This window comes from Telmatherina bonti (genome assembly GCF_933228915.1).
Source record: "Telmatherina bonti genome assembly, chromosome: 14".
In the NCBI taxonomy this organism is placed as follows: Eukaryota; Metazoa; Chordata; class Actinopteri; order Atheriniformes; family Telmatherinidae; genus Telmatherina; species Telmatherina bonti.
The window spans coordinates 24,939,374-24,957,421 of record NC_136612.1 but is presented as its reverse complement, the minus strand read 5'-3'; the positions used below and the strand labels follow the sequence as shown (position 1 = coordinate 24,957,421).

At 42.8% G+C, this 18,048-nt stretch overlaps 1 protein-coding gene across 3 annotated transcripts in view; it reads left to right on the top strand.

The window, feature by feature from the left end:
* The window catches only part of adgrl1a (adhesion G protein-coupled receptor L1a), a gene marked incomplete at its 5' end in the record, with an annotated part of 50,290 nt that overhangs the window by 16,006 nt on the left and 16,236 nt on the right, over positions 1–18,048 (top strand). For all 3 annotated transcript variants that reach the window (XM_079252302.1, XM_079252301.1, XM_079252300.1), the window contains 5 exons: positions 12,996–13,203; positions 13,380–13,644; positions 14,456–14,783; positions 15,736–16,029; positions 17,277–17,380. In XM_079252302.1, the coding sequence (XP_079108428.1) occupies positions 12,996–13,203; positions 13,380–13,644; positions 14,456–14,783; positions 15,736–16,029; positions 17,277–17,380 (1,199 nt within the window). The remainder of the gene's footprint in view (positions 1–12,995; positions 13,204–13,379; positions 13,645–14,455; positions 14,784–15,735; positions 16,030–17,276; positions 17,381–18,048) is intronic.

The window sequence follows — 18,048 nt, the reverse complement described above, 5'->3', positions numbered from 1 at the left end:
TTATTTTAGAGCACATGACCCGCAGTGCTGCACATTTCAATGTCCCCATGGTAACGACTGACTTTCTCGCTGCACTGCTTGAAAGTGTGTGGCAGGTGTGACCTGCATACACGCGTACACACACAAACACACGCACACGTGTGCCTTACACTTTCCAAAGGGGCACACAGTTGCTCCCTTTCCCCTCTCCTTCTGACTCTGAGCACACTCGCACAGCCCAAGGAGCAGACACAGCAAGGATTGTGTGGTGTTGTGTTGATCCTCGCCCATGTGAAAATCTCTGCTCGGTCTCCCCTCCTCCCTCTCATGTATTATTACTCTCAGCATTGATCCCCTCACTGTGCAGGACTGCCTAGCTAGAGGGGAGGAGCAGTGGTGCTCCCCTCCACTGGGCAGAAGAAGCATTTGGGTGCAGGAAAGGGTGGAAGGTATTATGTGGGTGTGGTATCATGGAGGGAAGCGGTAGGTGTTTTGAGGGGAATGGGTCTTGTTTTATTCATCTGGGCAGGGTATGGGATTATTGTCTCTATTTTTTCCACAGGTGCTGTTATTGTGGTGAGCCAAAAGACCGGGACCACATGAAGCAGCTAACTTCCTTTTTCTCTTCTCCACCTTATCCTCCATCTCTTCTCCCTGCAGTTACCACAGTCAGCATGACCTGTTTTCATCTCTTGTTTTCTGTTTACTTCTTTTCCTTCTTTTTTTTTTAACTTTCAATCTTTACTTCAAGGTGTTAGATCCTTAGTCACCATCCTTTGATTTATCTTTTCTGCTTTTTTTTATCCATTTATCTGCCACTGTATCTTATCATTCCATTAAATTCTAATACCTCTACTATCTGCTGGTTTTATTTGTTTGTTTACTCTTTTACAGGTGGGAGAAATCTTCAAACCACTCAGGCACCTCTTTCAGACTCAGCCCGTATTCTGCTCAGTGCTTTTGTACCCTGAGTTTACCCTTTCAGAGACATTGTTGAGTCAGGTTGTGGCCCCAGTCATAGATCAGAAGTTGCACTTTCTTATTTTTAAGAGAAAATATTTTCTTCATAGCTTACTAAATGGTAGCAAGTGTTTTTCCTCAAGTGTTTTATACCTTCTCTACCCCTGTATACCAGCATGTTAGGATGCTCAGTAGTCCTCTGCTGGTTCTGCTGTGGCTTGATGTCCTGTACTGTATCATCTATTTAGAGTCAAGGTAGCATCCTTTGTTGGACCTGCTTCCTTTTTGTCATTATAACCTTGTCTGTTTCCTTCTGCCTGCATAAGAAGCCTTCTTTTCTTTCTCTGCCAAGCAATGATTAAATAGCTGTTGACTTACATTCTTTTTCCTTACTGTGCTTGTTAAAACTTTCTTGATTGGATATGAGGTACAGTGGAGTTTAGAAAACTGAAAGCAGGTCCCTCTATGAGCAACAATACCGCCTGTCTGATACGACAAAGAGGAACCAGCCTTTCCTGTCCTCGTGCGTCTGCAGCCTCACAGTGTTGTATTTGTATTCGTCTGACAAAATAAAGTGGACCTGACACATTAAAACTCAGAGCTAGAACTGCTCATCCCAAAACCTAGTCACCGTTGCTCCACACGCCACTCAAATCGGCCACTTTTAATTACCAGGAGAGAGGGGGGGAGCGCGTCGCTCTCTTCAGTTCTGCCTCAGCAGAGATTTGTCAAGATTAATTGAATTTGCTGCCGCTAATCGCTCTAGTAATGCCCCATCGTTCACGTCTGGCTGGGAATGCTGGGCACTTGGGTACCATCCAAGTCTGACGCATGTTTTTCGTTGGTTGTCTCAACAAAAGGGTGAACGGTAGAGATGATATGTAAAGGTTGTGTGTCAGAGCAGCTTAGATGGCGTATAACCAAGTTGATGGCTCCCTATGATTTTGCATTTGACAAGGTCCTCTGCGTGAGTGGCGCCTGTGTCACATAGGCACCATGTTGCCAGTCACCTGAAACGGCAGGGTGACAGCAACAGCTAAGCTGACACACATATTCACAGTTACACATACACATTACTCTCCTGGCTGAGCTCAGACAAGAGTTCAGAACATGTGTGTGTGTGCTGATATGTGTGTGGGATCGCCTTGGCAAAATATAACATCCGCCAACAAGTCAAATCATATCTCATCGAGCTAAAAAGCCCTGCAGGGGCCTCCCTGCCACGTAGCATTGTTTTTGCCATTTGGAACAGAGCAAGACAAAATGGTTCAACTGAACTCTCATTTCACACTGTCACAGCCTGCTGTAGCCTGCTGGCTTCCATTAAGACATCACAGATCCATGGAGACAACTGCAACATGTATTAACTGCTGTCTTAACACAGATGTTTGTGGAATCAAAGTAAATCCAGCCTATAAGAGCATATCTTCTCCCCTTTCCTCTTCAGGACATAGTACTAGATCATTATTGATTCATAATATCCTCCCTTGAGACCATCCATACTAACCATGACAGAGCCATTGTGCCCCTGCTATTTCATCAGCTGAGATTTATCTCACTAATATGTACAATGCATTTATCTGTACAGCCCGTTCAGTAAAGATTTTCCTGAGCTTAACTCCATATTATCCAGATTTTTAATTCATATTTTGATGCAGTGCCACTGCTCACTATATAAAATTGATTCGTCTCTACAGATGTATTCAACGCTGCCTATTCATTACAAGACATTGGCTTTTGGACACAAAGCTGCTGGAAATGATAGCTGACTTGTCTGGAAGAGTTTGCCAGTAGTGGGAATAATGGCATTGTAAAATGACACGTTTTCAGGGGAGGAGAGGAAACACTTTGATGTAGTTGAAAATGAAATTCTATTTATATGTACAGGGACAGCATTAGACGTGGTGCTCATAAATGTTTGGTGAGTGAGAGGCAGGAGGCTTTGCTTGGGCCTTGGCAAGGGGCAATTCTTTGTCCTGAAAAATGGGAAGGGTGAAGAGAAAACAAGAGAGGGGTGAGGACTGAAGAAGCTGGAGAGTGGACACAGTCTTTGAGCATTGAAAAAAAAAGAGAGACTGAGAAAGCAAAGTTGTCCCATGGTGCTCCAACAATATGTGTGTATTTAACAGTGTGTGTTTCTAGCTGTACTCATTAGTGTGGGAGTAATTGATAGGGTTGTAGGGAGCGCTGAGCAGAGTGATTAACGGGAGAGAGGGCAGTGGCTTATTTCTCAATAGAGCCCTGAAAGAGAAATGCTGAATGAATCAGACAAAGAACCAAGATGGCCTTAATCTAACCTTCAGCTCACACTGAGGACACTTTGATGAGTTTCTGCTTCTTCTTTCTGTTTGTTTCTCTGTGTGCGTGTGTGTGTGTGTGAGTGTCTTTAGAAATGAATGATTACTTTGTGTGCATTTGTGCTTTGCACTCTCTTTTTCAGGACAACCAAGAATAGAAGAAATGGAGTCAACAAAAGTCTTCCGTCTCCTTTGTTTTTTCCTTTCTCTCTGCAGCACCGAAGAAGTTTTATTTTCCTTCTGTCTCTGTCTCCCTGCCTCCACTGTGCATCACACACTGTTTCCCCCCTCTATTTAGAGAAACATAGTCAGTTGAGCATTTAAAAAATTGCTTTTTTTTTCCTAAGGATTCTTGTCTCATACTTGCACGGAGAAGCTTTGCAGTCAGCAGTTTCCTTAATCATATAGAAAAACTCCATATGTACGAGCCCTAGCTCTGCTGAATTCTGGCATCCTGTGCACACACACACACACACACACACACACACACATACACACCATCTCCCCTGCAGCTGGTTCAGATAGGATAAAAGCTCTGTATTCTCTGTGGCCAATTTCTTCCTTCCCTATCCTTGGAGTTAATGATTGCACTGACTGTTGGTGGCAGGGACACATAATTTTTTCCCCCACTGCTCAAGCTTTGCAAGACTTGCACCCGTGATTTTCCATGTTTACCCCTCTAGGCTGAAAACAGCTCCCATTCCCCCGGTCCTCATGGAGGGTGTTTGTCCAGTTTGATCTTGGCATGAGATGATAAATGATCTGCGTGGCTGCTGATACTGATCCTGCCTGTGCCAAGGTGCAAGGCCATCCCCCACACAGCTCAGGCCACTGCTGCTAACAGTCTCCTTTCCTCTTCGTTTTCCCTGCTATTTGTCTCTGTACAGTACATCTCTCTCTTTTTTTTTCTCCTACACTTCTTTCTGTTTTAATGGCCAACAGTGAGAAGTGTTGCTGTAATTTCACAGGGTCCCCCAAGGACATCAGACTTCCCATGGTACATACACCACACTCACTCTCGCAGTGGGGATCCACCAGCTATGTGCCTTTTGACAAGTCTCTTCCTGAGCAACGCGAAGATCTACTCGCACACCATTTGTGCCTGGGTAAATAGAGGGAAGGCGAGTACGAGTGCTGTTTTGTGAAAGGCGGAGCTGAGATCCTTGCTTGCACTTCTTTTAGTCTCCAGCTGCTCACACAACTCCCCGGATACTGTGACGCATTCAAGTTCCAAAACATGACCACAAATATTGTGGGAACCCTCCTTACCTGCTCATGTCAGCTGACGGCTTACTGTGATTCAACACACCAACCTATTGATTTGTGTGTGTGATGAGCCAGCTGTAGACATTTCTCTCATCCCTCTTCCGTCTCTACCCCTCAACCCCCTCGACGATGTCTCCTGGTCTCTCTCTGTGTTTCTGAGACGTTCCACTCTGTCAAGCCCTCCCTTTTTCCCTGTTGTTTGTTCTCTTCTTCTTTGATGAGCCGTTCTCGGCCAGGCAAGCCAGCAGCTCCCCATTGATTGGATGGTCGATGGGTTGAGTGTTTTTTGCCAGCTTCTATAGCGAGCATCCTGACTCTGTAAATTGAGCAAAGCCAAAAGAACTGCTTTCTTTGGATCAAGGGACTACTCTAATGTCAACACAGCCTGAACTTGGAGAGGAAGGAAGCGAGACGGATTCAATGATCTCTCAAAAGACAACTGGTCATTGATAGATATATTCATCATCACCTTTTCCATCTACCATTCCTCCGTCTATTTCTCTACCTTTCCAATGCTTTGTTTCTTTCCACAGGTGAAGAAAAACTACAGTTTGACACTCTTTCCTGTTTTCTCTCTCCACCAGGTTCCTTCCAGCAGGAACTCCACTTTGGGTAAAAGGGCATAATGGGAGGGAGACGGGGAGGGATATGGCGATAAGACTGGTGGAGGTGGGGTCGAGAGTGTGTGGTTGGGGTTGAATTGTGTTGTTGGGGGATTATTGATAAAACTGAAATGAAATGAAAATGGATTTAAACCAGGGTCAGGCCATTTTCCCCTTCTCATTTTCCATTCGAGCCATCCTTTCTCTGAGTAGCCAACCATAACACAGATAACTTGCTTTTAAAAACGAGAGAAAGAGAAAGGACAGCGTTTTATTTAATCTCAATTTTCTCTTTTTTCCTGCACCTGTTTTTCCTTTCATTCTTTTTTACTTTCCCTCTCTCCCTCTTACTGTCCTTCTCTTTTATCTTTCTGTCTCTGTCTTTCTCCTTCTTCCGATGCTTGAATAGAAGTGGATCAAAAAGGTAAAGACCACAATGAACATAACAACCACAGCTCGCCCCTTCCTCCCTCTTCCTACTCCTCCTCCCTTGTTTCCCCTCTTCCCCCCATATTCCCTCCTAATCCAGCACCCTGTGTAGTGGTCATGTTTGATGTTGATATCCCTCCCTTTTCTTTCTTGATCTCTAATCGCCTCCTCTTCTCTTCTCTTTCTCCTGGTCTTTGACATGTAACCAAAACTCTAAAATCCCTCTAGATTTCCTCCTTGGTTCTGATGACATCAGCCTGACCTGCACATGCATACATGTGCACACATGCACATACACGTTTGCACAGACAATAAAACCTCAATCAAGTATATATGAGAGATAAATTCAAAACGACCATCATTCCTTTCCAATACGAAGAAGCAAATCCCAGTCTTATGTTCAACCAGCATACATTCATACCATTTCAGGGATCTTTTTCCATCCGATACAAAAAATAATTTTCTTCTGAACAATGTTACCTTACACACTTTACAAGAGAAAAAAAATGACATCATTCAGATTTCATATTCACATTTTGACATAGTGCTCCACTTATTTCGATATTCTGATTTATCTGTCACTGCAGATCCAAGAAAAAAGTCATCTTCTCACGTTACATTATTCATCTGTTCCTTTCCTCCATACTTGCTCGCTGTCCCGCCTTTTTTTTTTTTATTTCTCAGGAAGTTTGTCGTAATCTCAAAGCAAAAATCTTGTCTTAAGGTACAGTTACTGGGCAAACTTGATCATTGGACATTGTCCCATTTCCAGTGTCTTCTCATTCTCCCAGCATTAATCTTCTTTAGTTAATACCACTTCCACTTCACTCCTTATTTCTCACTGTCGCTCTATTTACTGCTTGTTTTTCTGTGTTGTGTTTCACATGCTTCCTCTCTCCTCACCACCCCCTGATTTTCACTGATTGGTTTATCTCTCAGATCACATCTGGCATCACCAGAAGCCACAGGCCCTATTGCGCATATATTAAACCTTTCTTTCTCCTCCTCTCTCCTTCCTCTTTACCTTTATTTTCTTTACCATAAATATAAATATAGTACCCCTTGTTAAATACTTTTTCTACATCACTTGTCATCATTCCTCCTGTATTCATGCCGAGGGAGGAGGGATAGAGGAAGGGAGACGTATCCATAGGGAACCCTTCAGTTGCTTGTAATGGCTTCTGCTGCCTGGGCCTTGCCACAAGCACTTTTAAAGAGCCTCAATCAGCATGGTGAAGCACCTCAATCACAAAATTCTTAAAGAGTTAAGATATACTTGACCAGATTCAAGGTCAGGATAAGTAGTTGCTATCATTTCCAGCTTTCCAATAGAACAGTCCCCTTTCTGGTCTCCACCCTTGTCAACCTTCTTTAAACCCTTTACTCGCATCCATCTCACTCTCAGTTGTTCCCCTCTCTGATATCATGGCTGTGTCCATATGTTGGGAGGAATTAATTTTTATTTAGGATGCCATTAAGTGGTTTATGTACCTCTGTGTCTGTCATTGTGTCATTGTGGCTTTCATTAACAGGGATCGTTGTTTAATATTCCCCTCCCACCCCGAGTGGCCCTTTTAAATCACCCTTCCTGCTTGTAGTGGGATAGAAAACGACAAAACCCTTCTGCTTCCACCTCATGTAACTTATCATAATCCCCCCTCCTTCATTTCCTCACTAACATTAAAGTAAAAACCCTTTCCCTTGTCTGTGCTTCTGCCCTTTTATTCTTTATCTGTTTCTCCACTGCTGCTAAACATGTTTCTCTGTTTAAGGCCTGTGTTTTGCTCATTTTTGTCAAATTAATCCTTATCAATTAATCAGACGACTGACAGTGAAGTTTCAAGAAGATGCACACCATGCAGACATGATGTCACAGTTCAAGGAATTTCCAAAGCTCTGTCAACCTACTGTCAGGCTATTTTAAGGCTGTGTTGGCATCAGCTGCATCTCCCATCCCATCACTTCCTCTGTCCCTATTCTCACCCTTTTTGCTGACAGTCTAGCAGTGTTCAGTGCCCATATCATCCCAATATTTCCTTTATCAGCAGTGACAGGACCAAATGAGTGTTTCTCTTTCCTCCAGTTGTTTTACTTCTAAAGCAGAAGAGGCAGGAAAACGAACCAGTTAGACAATTGTGTACAATCTCAACATTACCATGGAGGGTGGGATTAGGGATTGCATAAAAACAAAACCCTGCCTGAAGTAAATGGCTTTCCATAATTCATTTGGAAAAGTTAGAGGTGAATGTGTGAGAAACCAGTGCATTGTGTGACAGGAAAAAAAATGTGGCCATGAATGGAAAAAGAGAAGAAAAAGCAGTTGCTATAGACACGATGAGTCAGTCAGCATCCCCTCATTAGGAATGACCCACCACACACAAGAGCAGTCATGTGACCAAGGCAGCGCAGACACCCTTTTCAGAGGCATAGGGAGATGAAGAAGAGTTCAAGGATTGATGTGGGAGTCATTGCAATGTTACAGTCAAAGAACAGAGAGTTGAGCAACTAAAGCAGGTGGCTATGAATATAAAAGCAGCTGCTGGTTTCAGGAGCATCATGTACATAAGAGATGTGACTTAGAGCAAGATGGGGGAGGGGAGACACTCAGGGTGGTGGCAAGCTCAGCTCAGGTTACAGCCATGTTTTTAGCCCACCTCTCAAGCCTCAGTCAGCCAGTATAAGGTATGCTCCTCTGTCTCTCCTACTGTACCTGCATCTAGTAGCCACTGCAACCATGTTTCGATCAACTTTCCTGTCACGCAGTGTCAGCTTCACCGAGGTAGATAAGACTTTTATTTCAATAGACACTATCTCTTGCTGTTGTCTGCGTTTGGTCTCAGTGAAGGGTATTCTCTGGGGTGAATGTTTGGGTTGATAAAAGTGCCAGTTTGATACTTGCCTCTTGCACTGTCTGGACAGTGTGTGTGTGTGTCCTAAGTGTGTATCTTTGTGTATGGCTGTTTGTGTTGTATTGTGTTTTTATTCCCAAGACCAGACCCAATATAGTCTTAAAGGAAGCGGAAACACAATGGGAGCCCCACTCTCTTCTTTCTTCTTTCTGTCACTATTTGTCAATCCTCAGCAAATTAACTCACTCCTACTTCTGATTTCACAGGAAATAACCTATTTACTCTCTCTGATTCAATTCCTCTTTCTCTTCTTGTTTGCACACAACAGAACACACTCACATTCCCTTTCACAGATTCTGTTCTGTTTATGCTTCTGTGTTTCTGAACTGCAAACATGCATGCCCCTCCTTCCCCACACACACATACACCTACACACACAAAACAATGCAGATTCCCTCTCAACATATGCATACATACACTAACTTGTGAATGAATCCACCAACATGTCATTGGAAGACTCCCTGCACACCCAAGCAAACATTATATCCCTAAACGCTCATTAATTGTCCAGCATGCATGCGGGTTAGTATGCCATGCTCCGTTCTGCCCCCTGCTGAATGCTTTCTGCACCTGCCAGTAACAGGTGGGAGATTCAATTAGAGCAGCATGCTCTCAGCAGTCAGTTATGTGAGCACACCATGACTGTGGACTGGATTGGGCAAAGGGATAGACTAGCAAAACCCTCATATTCTTGTAGGTAACAAATTGAATAGAATTGACCAAAAAATAAAAAAAAAAATAAAAAAAAAATAAAAAAAAAAAGAAAAGAAAAAGAAAACCTCACAAAATCAATGAAAAAAAAAAAAAGAAAACAAAAACTAGGCAGAAACACCATGCAGAACTTAAGAAAAAATTGCCAATCACTGGCAGGCAGTGTTTAGATCATCAAAGTGGAGCATTAACCATCACCATGATGCTGTCACATCAAACATGAAAACAGCCTGGATTGCAGACAGCCGCCAAAATGAAAAGTCTAAATTTATCTCCAAGCTGTCAGTGTTCACTTTTACCAGTCGATCACATGTTTGTGCTAGACACTAATGGGAGGTTTTTGCTGTCATTTTCAAGAAAGTTCTGGAGCTTTCATCACTTTATACTACAGCCTTATATTGACAAGTAGCAGCTGACCTGTGCCTGGGAAAGGGATTATAGAGATAAATAGTCAATTATTACAGCAGAATTTCCCAGTATGTGAGGCAGTAATTGGCTGGCTAGGGTATGATAGCTACAGCCTGGGCTTTAATCCCTGATAAGGTAAGTTTCATTAGCCATCTGGCTAGTTTAGGGTAAAGAAGTGTGTCTGTGCTGCATGGTAACTGCGCTGAAATGATCATGACTCCAAGATTTCCACCCGCACCAAAAAGGAATTAATCAATTAATCTATCTATCTCGCGTAATCCTTGATGGCTCTACCACAGCTAACCTGCTCTAGCCAGACTAAGATAATGCCTAATCTCAAGACTTATGCCTAATGCTTAATGCCTAATGCCTAATACCTCATTCATACTATGCTCACAATACCCTCTTGTACGAGAGACTCTACAGCGAGGGTTTGGCTGCTTTGGCTTCCCGCTGTTACACCCTTCGCGGTAACAAGAGAAAGGGAGGCAAAGCAACGGAAAGGTAGAAAGAGCTCGTAAACAGAAAAGGAGGCAGAAAGTCTGGAGAGCGCGAGCCGGACTCAACGAAGCCCCTTAGGCAGGGTTTGCAAGTATAAAACGTAGCTACTGTCTTTGTTTGGCATTTGAGTGTTTGAGAAAGGATCTAAATGTGTGTGCGTGTTTCTCCGTAAATGTGTGTACAGCTTAGGTACCATTGATGAGCCCCTTTGACACCTGGCCCACACAACTGTGAGTTTATTTAAATGAGCCAAAGTTTACTGATTGAGTGTGAAAGGAAAGAAAACAGGATTGCAGAGAAAGAAGTCAGCGGATAGCTGATAGCCTCCGTTGGACTGGGCTGATTAGGCCAAAAGAGTTCAGACTGCTGCCAATTTAGGTCAGGCGCAATAATGAACCTAGTATTTCTGAAAGGATGCTGAGTTTGGCAGAGATTCTTGCCAGTAAATGTTATTTCAGATATATTCAAATATATTTAGTATTTAGTTGAACTATAAAAACTCATTTTTTCCTCTTTATCTTACCTTCAAGGAATAGCAAGTCTCTTACAGTCAGTGACTTGGCAAAGCATCATTTGAGCTCCTCCACTTTGCTCCAGTCAAGATCCTCAATCTGAATTTTTGATTGTACAAAAGGTGTTAATAAAGCAAAATCTGGTATTTATGAGTAATGTTGAATTGTTTCATAAGTCAAATAGTCTGATATGACTTAAGCAGTCAGTTCAGCCTGTGGTTAAATGTTGTTGTAGCACAAATGTAATTTTTATGTCATTTTAGCAAAATAGCTACAGAAACATCCCACAGTGGAATCAAAGCATTCAGATTTGTCCTCATCCAGTAGTGGTATGGCTGTATGATATTTTCTAAGTGATAGATTTTATTTTAAGTAAGCCTGATTGCTAATATTTCATTGATTATCACAGCATGTCTCTGTCCACTGCTGCATTTTAATATGGATCAGTTTAGACATATTATCAGAATGGTAATGCAGACAAAATAATGGAAGGTTATCTTTCATGTGAAGGTAGATGATAGGCTTGCGTGTTTGTTTCTCTTTTGTCCTTTATTCTACCTTGAGGCGAAATGTTGCTGGCTTTGTTTATGGGTCACCTACATGCAGAAATTTTCTGCATGCTGTTTATTTAGCTATTTACAGTACCATTGTAGTTTTGATGTAGCGTCCTACTTGTATTGGTTGTTTGTCTTGCTCACAGCTTTCTGTTCCTATAAAGAAAATAATAATAAAATAACTCCCTGCTTTTATTTGAATATTTAACATTGTTTTGCATATTTCAGCCACCCACAATCATATTTGCAAAACAAACACCTCAGGTCTTAGTCTTTTCAAGGAAACATTTTGGTTCGACAATGGAGCATGACAAGCCTACTCCTTGTGAGGAGTGTGTATTCAGTGTTTGTTTGTGCCTGAGTGATTAGAGTCCTATTTGGCTGCCAGTCTCAATCCCTGCTGGACCCCTCAGACAGAACAGGCTGATTCCTCCGAGGCCCAGAAGCACAGATCAACAGCCACTATCAGCAACAGCATAACAGAAAGCAAAAAGGAAAGAGCTGGATTTCCGGAAGCCTGAATTTCCTCCTGCACCTCTCTGTTGGGAGTCTCATCCTTTACCAGATTCCATGCAATAGTCAAGACAGTTTGAGCCTAGACTGATCCATCACTCAAACAGTGGCTGCGTGACAGGGTATGTATGCATGAATGATCGCATACTACTCTTGTGTGAACGGCAGCAGTCTGTGTCTGTCTGTGAACTGGTGTGTGCTGTCTGTGTCCAAATGTTTCTTCAGCGTCTAATTAGTTCAGAGATGCATTCAGTCATGGGATGACCAGCAGGTGTCTAGTTTTGTGGCAGCCCCAAGCTAATGGAACATGTTAATAAACCGGGAAAGGACATGGAGACTACTCAGCTGTTTTATTTTGTAGCCCTTCCAATTCTCTTATTCTCTTGCCCCTGCTCTCTCTGTTGCCGGGGCGTTTGTGATGTCAGCTTGGTGAGGATGCCAACAACTTTCCTCAAAGATCAGCTGACATGCCTTTTGGTCCCGTGGCAGGCTCTCTGTCAGGCAGGGACACACAGCATCAGACAGCCAATTTACACACAAGTGGATGACCGCCTCTGATTTAAAGTAGACTTTTTGTGTGTGTTTGTTTGCATGTATGGGTTGTGTGTTAGGACTTTTGCTTGTTTTTGCATGTTTGCATGTCTTCGTGGAATAAGTACTGCAGTTTGTCACTATTTTTGTTTGTGTGGATGTGTGAAGCTGTTGCAGAGGAAGGGCAAGCTTAGCCAAACTCACATTTTTACCCCAGGATGCTTTTTTTTTCTTTGAGCCATTACTCTTGACTGAGAGCCAAATTTAAGTCCTAATAAAACAAGCTCCACAATTACTGTTTTACCACCCAGTAGAGCAAAGACACAGAGGCCTTTAAAAAAGAAAATGCACAATCAAATAAAAAGTAGGGCGAGATAAATTAGATTAGCGGCTACATCTGAGCTGCGGCAGCAGTCAGAAATCTCCCATTTATCATATTCAGGCGTTTTCAACACAGTGCTCAAGTTCTACAAATGAGCTTTTATATGTTCCTTCATTTTAAATCTGATAATGTACCTCACCTTATTTCCATTTCCCCCTTCTCTCCCATTCTCCTCCAGCACCGTCTCCTTTTCAGTTCTAAACTTGCTTTTATCTACTCAGATCTTTTCTTCAGCCCTCACCATGTCTCTTTCTCCTATTCTATATTCTGTGGTCTGTGACTTTTTCCCAATTTCCTCCCCACCCCGACCCCCCCCCCCCTTCTCCCCTGCCATCTCCATAAGATGTCAGATTTGCAGTGCTTTCTTTTCATTTTTTTATCTCTGCCTTTCTTTTCCCCTCTTGTCCTCCTCTCTGCTCAAAAACTACTCCTCTGCTCCAGTATTCGTGTGCCCGGGGACACTGCTGCAGGTGCAGGTACCCAGCTCTCAGCAGGAGGCAGAGCACCAGGCAGGAGCATGGTGCAAGGACCCTCTGCAGTCTGGGGACCGTCTGTACGTCATGCCCTGGACCCCCTACCGCACTGACATGCTGTATGAGTATGCCTCCTGGGAAGACTTCAAACAAAACCGAGCCACCACCACCTACAAGTGAGTGTGCCTCCAACTGTCCTGGATGATCAAATGGCATCTGTTTGCTGTATTGATTAATTGTCTTTTGATGTAGATATGGATGGTGATTGTGAAATGGTCCCACCGAATACTCACTATGAGTGAATCTCGTTGGATTATGACGTTTAGGTTATGACTTTATTTTTTCTCAACAGGTTGCCCAACAGAGTGGATGGCACAGGGTTTGTTGTGTACGATGGTGCGGTGTTTTACAACAAAGAACGCACAAGAAATATAGTCAAGTATGACCTACGCACGCGCATCAAGAGTGGTGAAGCCATTGTTACAAATGCTAACTATCATGACACTTCGCCTTACCGCTGGGGAGGAAAGTCAGACATCGACCTGGCTGTGGATGAGAATGGCCTTTGGGTGATATACGCTACTGAATCCAACAACGGACGACTGGTGGTCAGCCAGGTGGGTAGTCACAGCGGGGAATGAGATATGGATTACAAGGTCATGAGTAAATTATGTTATAATCTAATCCGACTAGTCAATCGAAAGGTCGTATGATAGATGAGATGGAAGGATGTTGCTAGCTGAGAAACATAATATGAAAGTTTTACGGCTTAATTTTTAATCCCATCAAATAAAAAAAATCCTTCTAGTCAGGCAAATATGGGACTTACATTTTACCATGCGGGAACCAAAAAAAGTTCTTCTGACTTCAAACATGTTATTAACATTTAATCTAAAGACATTCATTCATATTGTACTGCTGATCTTTTGTAATATAGAGTCAAATTACTTTGCCATGCACACTCTCACGCACCTCATAGCGTGATGCATCACTGCAGTTAAAAAAACCAAAAATCATATTTTAACATTAATTAAATCTTTGTTTCCGAACATACAAAATCCACTCAAAGGAAACAAGCACCTATTAAAAAGAGTGATCAATTGGGATAGACACTAGCCCCCCTTGTGACCCGGAATGAGAGAAAGTGATATGATGGATATTTGACATAACCAGGAAATTGAAGCTACAACTGTGAATGTTTAGCCTACATGTTAGAGTATAGCATAATGGAAGAACAAAGCAAGAAAAATGTAAACAACTGCAATAGATTAACTGAGCTATTTTAACATATTTTTAATCTGCTCATGGATCTAGAAAGAGATCCCAAAAACACAAAATTGTGACCAAAATTATGATGAAAACAGGAAACCACAAATAGAAATGTCTCTGAAAGTAACACCAACTTCAGCATTTCATCTTCATCCGCAGGTAAACCCTTACACACTGCGCTTTGAAGGCACCTGGGAGACTAGCTTTGACAAGAGGATGGCATCTAACGCCTTCATGGCCTGTGGAGTGCTTTACGCAGTGCGTTCAGTCTACCAGGACGATGACAGTGAAGCGGGCGGCGACTTAATCATGTATGCATATAATACCAACCATGCACGTGAGGAACCTGTCAACATTGCTTTCCCCAACCCCTATCAGTACATCTCCTCTGTGGATTACAATCCCCGAGACAACCAACTTTACGTGTGGAACAACTATAACGTGTTGCGCTATCCGCTAGAGTTCGGACCACCTGACCCCACCACTGGTAAGGAATGATTTTACATAAAATATAAGTACAAGCAATGCCTGTATCTATTTTTTGTAAAAAATGATTAAATTATTAAGGGACATCTTGTGCTTAGTCTGTGAGTGTTTAATTGGACAAACACACTTTTTGGTAATATTACCAATAGTAATTTACTCTGCTGTAACTTGTAACAAAGCTCTTTGTGCTCAGTCTAAGAACACATCAGACAGTCAGTAAATGTATTTATCTGTCATTTGGATGTTACAGATACCAAATTATTATACCTAACCATAGTTACAATATGGAGCTACCTCTCAGGTATGACTATTGTAGCTCGTCATTTCAGCTTCACAGTGTCACAGATAATGAAAAAGTCATTCTTAAATGAAAAGAGAAGCATGAAATGGGAACACTGCACTCCATTTCAGCAGTCCATCCATGGGGAGTGCGGTTTGGATGTACTGTAAATCCAAGTCACAGAAAGGCTTGTGTGAAGCTGGGATGAGGCCCCGAGAGACGTGAGGCAGAGACTGAGGGGCAGCAGCACTCGCAGAGCTGCGTGCTGACTCTGCGTTTGATCTGTTAGGATTTTGTAGTTGTGATGTGTTTCTTTTATCTTCGCATTAGGTTTGGTTATTAGTGATGGGAACCTCTCTGATACGTTTGATAAATTATTTATTTCGGCGTAACTAGTGATGATGCGTTCTCTCCATCTCCTCCCCTGCTTCTCCTCCTCTCTCTGGAGGGCCTGCTTTGAGAGGCTCAAAAAAGTGTTTGTAACCTCAATTATTATGAAGCTATCTTTAGAACTCTGCTTCTGAGATGTCTCATGTTCACATGCATGTGTCCCTCATTCTCCCGATCTTTTCTTGTCGCCTTTCTCCGTTCAGTTTCGAACAAGTCTATTATCCTCTCCTATAGGTCTCTAAATTTTCTCCTTTGTCTCTCTGAATGACTTGGGTTACTTTAGGCCCTCTGACCACCGCCCAAGTGACCACCACTCCTCCAGCGAAGCCGTTCACATCCAGTGCCAGCCCGTCTACTGCTCGCCCTCTGGCCCCCACCTCACGCCCAATTGGATCTATCAACAAGCATCCTGATCTGCGTCCGATAACAGCCACAGTGCCTGTCACCCGCCGGCCTCCCCGCCTTCCTCAAGACCCAGTGCGCTTTGTCTGTGAGGCTAAGCTAGTCCGAGGTGTCCAGTGGCCCACCACTCAGCGAGGCGAAACAGTAGATCGACCATGTCCCAAAGGGTCTCTAGGTAAGGACATTTCATTTCATTTGTCTTTAAACAGGTTTCACGTGTCCTCATCCTGCACATCCTCCATGATTGTGAGAGTTTGGAATGTATATCCACACACATGCATAAGTGGTCAGTGTGTTTGTGTTCGCTTGCCTTTTTTTTTTCCCTGTTCCTTTCTGTTGTCCCTCTATTGGTACCACCAGTGGGCAGAGTCTCTGAGCACTTGCAGATAAAAGCTCATCCTCCACGAATGAAAGGTGCATCTCCCACAGAAACAGAGCTGATTGAAAGTAGCAAATAATGAAATGAAAGACTAAACAACACAGGCTTTACCTCCTTTCATGCTAGCTGCCATACTCCTGCCATACTAAACATTCAACCATCAAATAAAAACTCCCTCTATTCACAGAAAAAAGACATGTCCCTGCATCCTTCTCTCCAATGCCTTTCACTGTTTCTCCTCTCTGAGTTGAATTAGCAGCTGCTTTGATTGCCTAGTCTTGCCAGAGCTCTCACACCTATTCTGTGGTCGATGAAGGAGCGTATAAAGAAGAGAAGGGGAAAAATCTGTAGCAGAGCGTGAAAAAAAAAAATGAATGAAACATAGAGTCACATCTGTGTTCCTACTATGACTCACGTTGCTGCATTGTTTCTGTCATCTCTGCTCTTCCGATCTGCTTCCCTTTCGGTCCTCTGAGGTCTTCATCCTCTTTTCTCTGCCTTGTCTTTGTGACTTGATGTCAGGTATTTGTGTTAGGAACTGCAGATAGAGCCCTCTCTGGTTTTATCCCTGCATGGTGTCCTTTTTCTGAACCTTCATAAGTGAACACAGAAACCCAACAAGAAATAAGGTTCAGTGGAAGGTGCTTCCCTTCAGGTGTTTTTCTTTTATTGTGCGGGATCATACCTGATGTCTGGATGTACCTGTGCACAGAGAGCAAATGCTATGTGGTGTGTCAGCATGCAGCGTGTTCTCCATGTCTCTCCCCTCACCGCCCAACATTTTATTTAACCTTTTTCATTTCCGGCTCATTTAGTCTCACTTTTACTCTTCTTCCCTCCTCCTCCTCCTCTTCCTCCTCCCTTTTCATCTTCAAACAAGTCAGGTATTGCATTTTTAAAATTCATTTGATCTATTTTGTTTTGCTTTTAACTATCACACTTTTTAAGTTCATCCTGCATATTCTCCATTTTAATTCCAGACCCCTAATACTTATTATCTTCAATGCCCTCACCTTGTTTCTTCTTCCTCTGCTTTTCTCTAGGCATTGCTTCATTTCAGTGCCTGGCGGCTCAGGTCATGTGGAACCCACGGGGTCCTGACCTGAGTAACTGCACCTCCCCGTGGGTCAACCAGGTGGCCCAGAAGGTGAGACCTGAAACTGTACCCTGTGACCATGGGCCCGTCCCTTTCCACTAGCCTACAGCCCTAGACAGCCTCCCTGTCCACCTCCACTAAGACATTAACATATCTCTAAGGCTGTCCTGATTAAAATACAGACTCATTTCAACTGACCCTTTATTACAAGGCATCTGCTCTTGATGTTTAATTAACTCTATTTTTCACTAATATACTTAGATTACAGCTGGGCTAAATTATTCCTAAAAATCAGGTCTGTGGTCTCACAGCTCTCACAGAACTCAGTTATTACATTTTAATTTTCTATTAGCTGAACTGAAGTCTGTTCAGATGTATAATATCTGTGCAGTAATACTCGTCATGGTCTCTGTGATGCATACAGATTGCATCCCAGTTTATTTACACTGTTACACACTCATCCAAACAGCTGAGTTGCAGTTGGAGAAGTTCCTGTTTGTTTGGCCATGCACATAAAGATTTCTTAGATACCTATTGTAAAGTTGTGCATGTGCCTGGAAGGATGTGTAGCATCGCTGAATAGAAACATCATTGGAAGAATCCATTATACAGTCTCCTTTTGGCAAAAATCAATTGCAATGTGTTTGCTAAGGTTGCAATTATGCAAGTGAAACAGAGCAAGGGATAATAAAAACTTAATGATGTGTCCTACGAGGTCC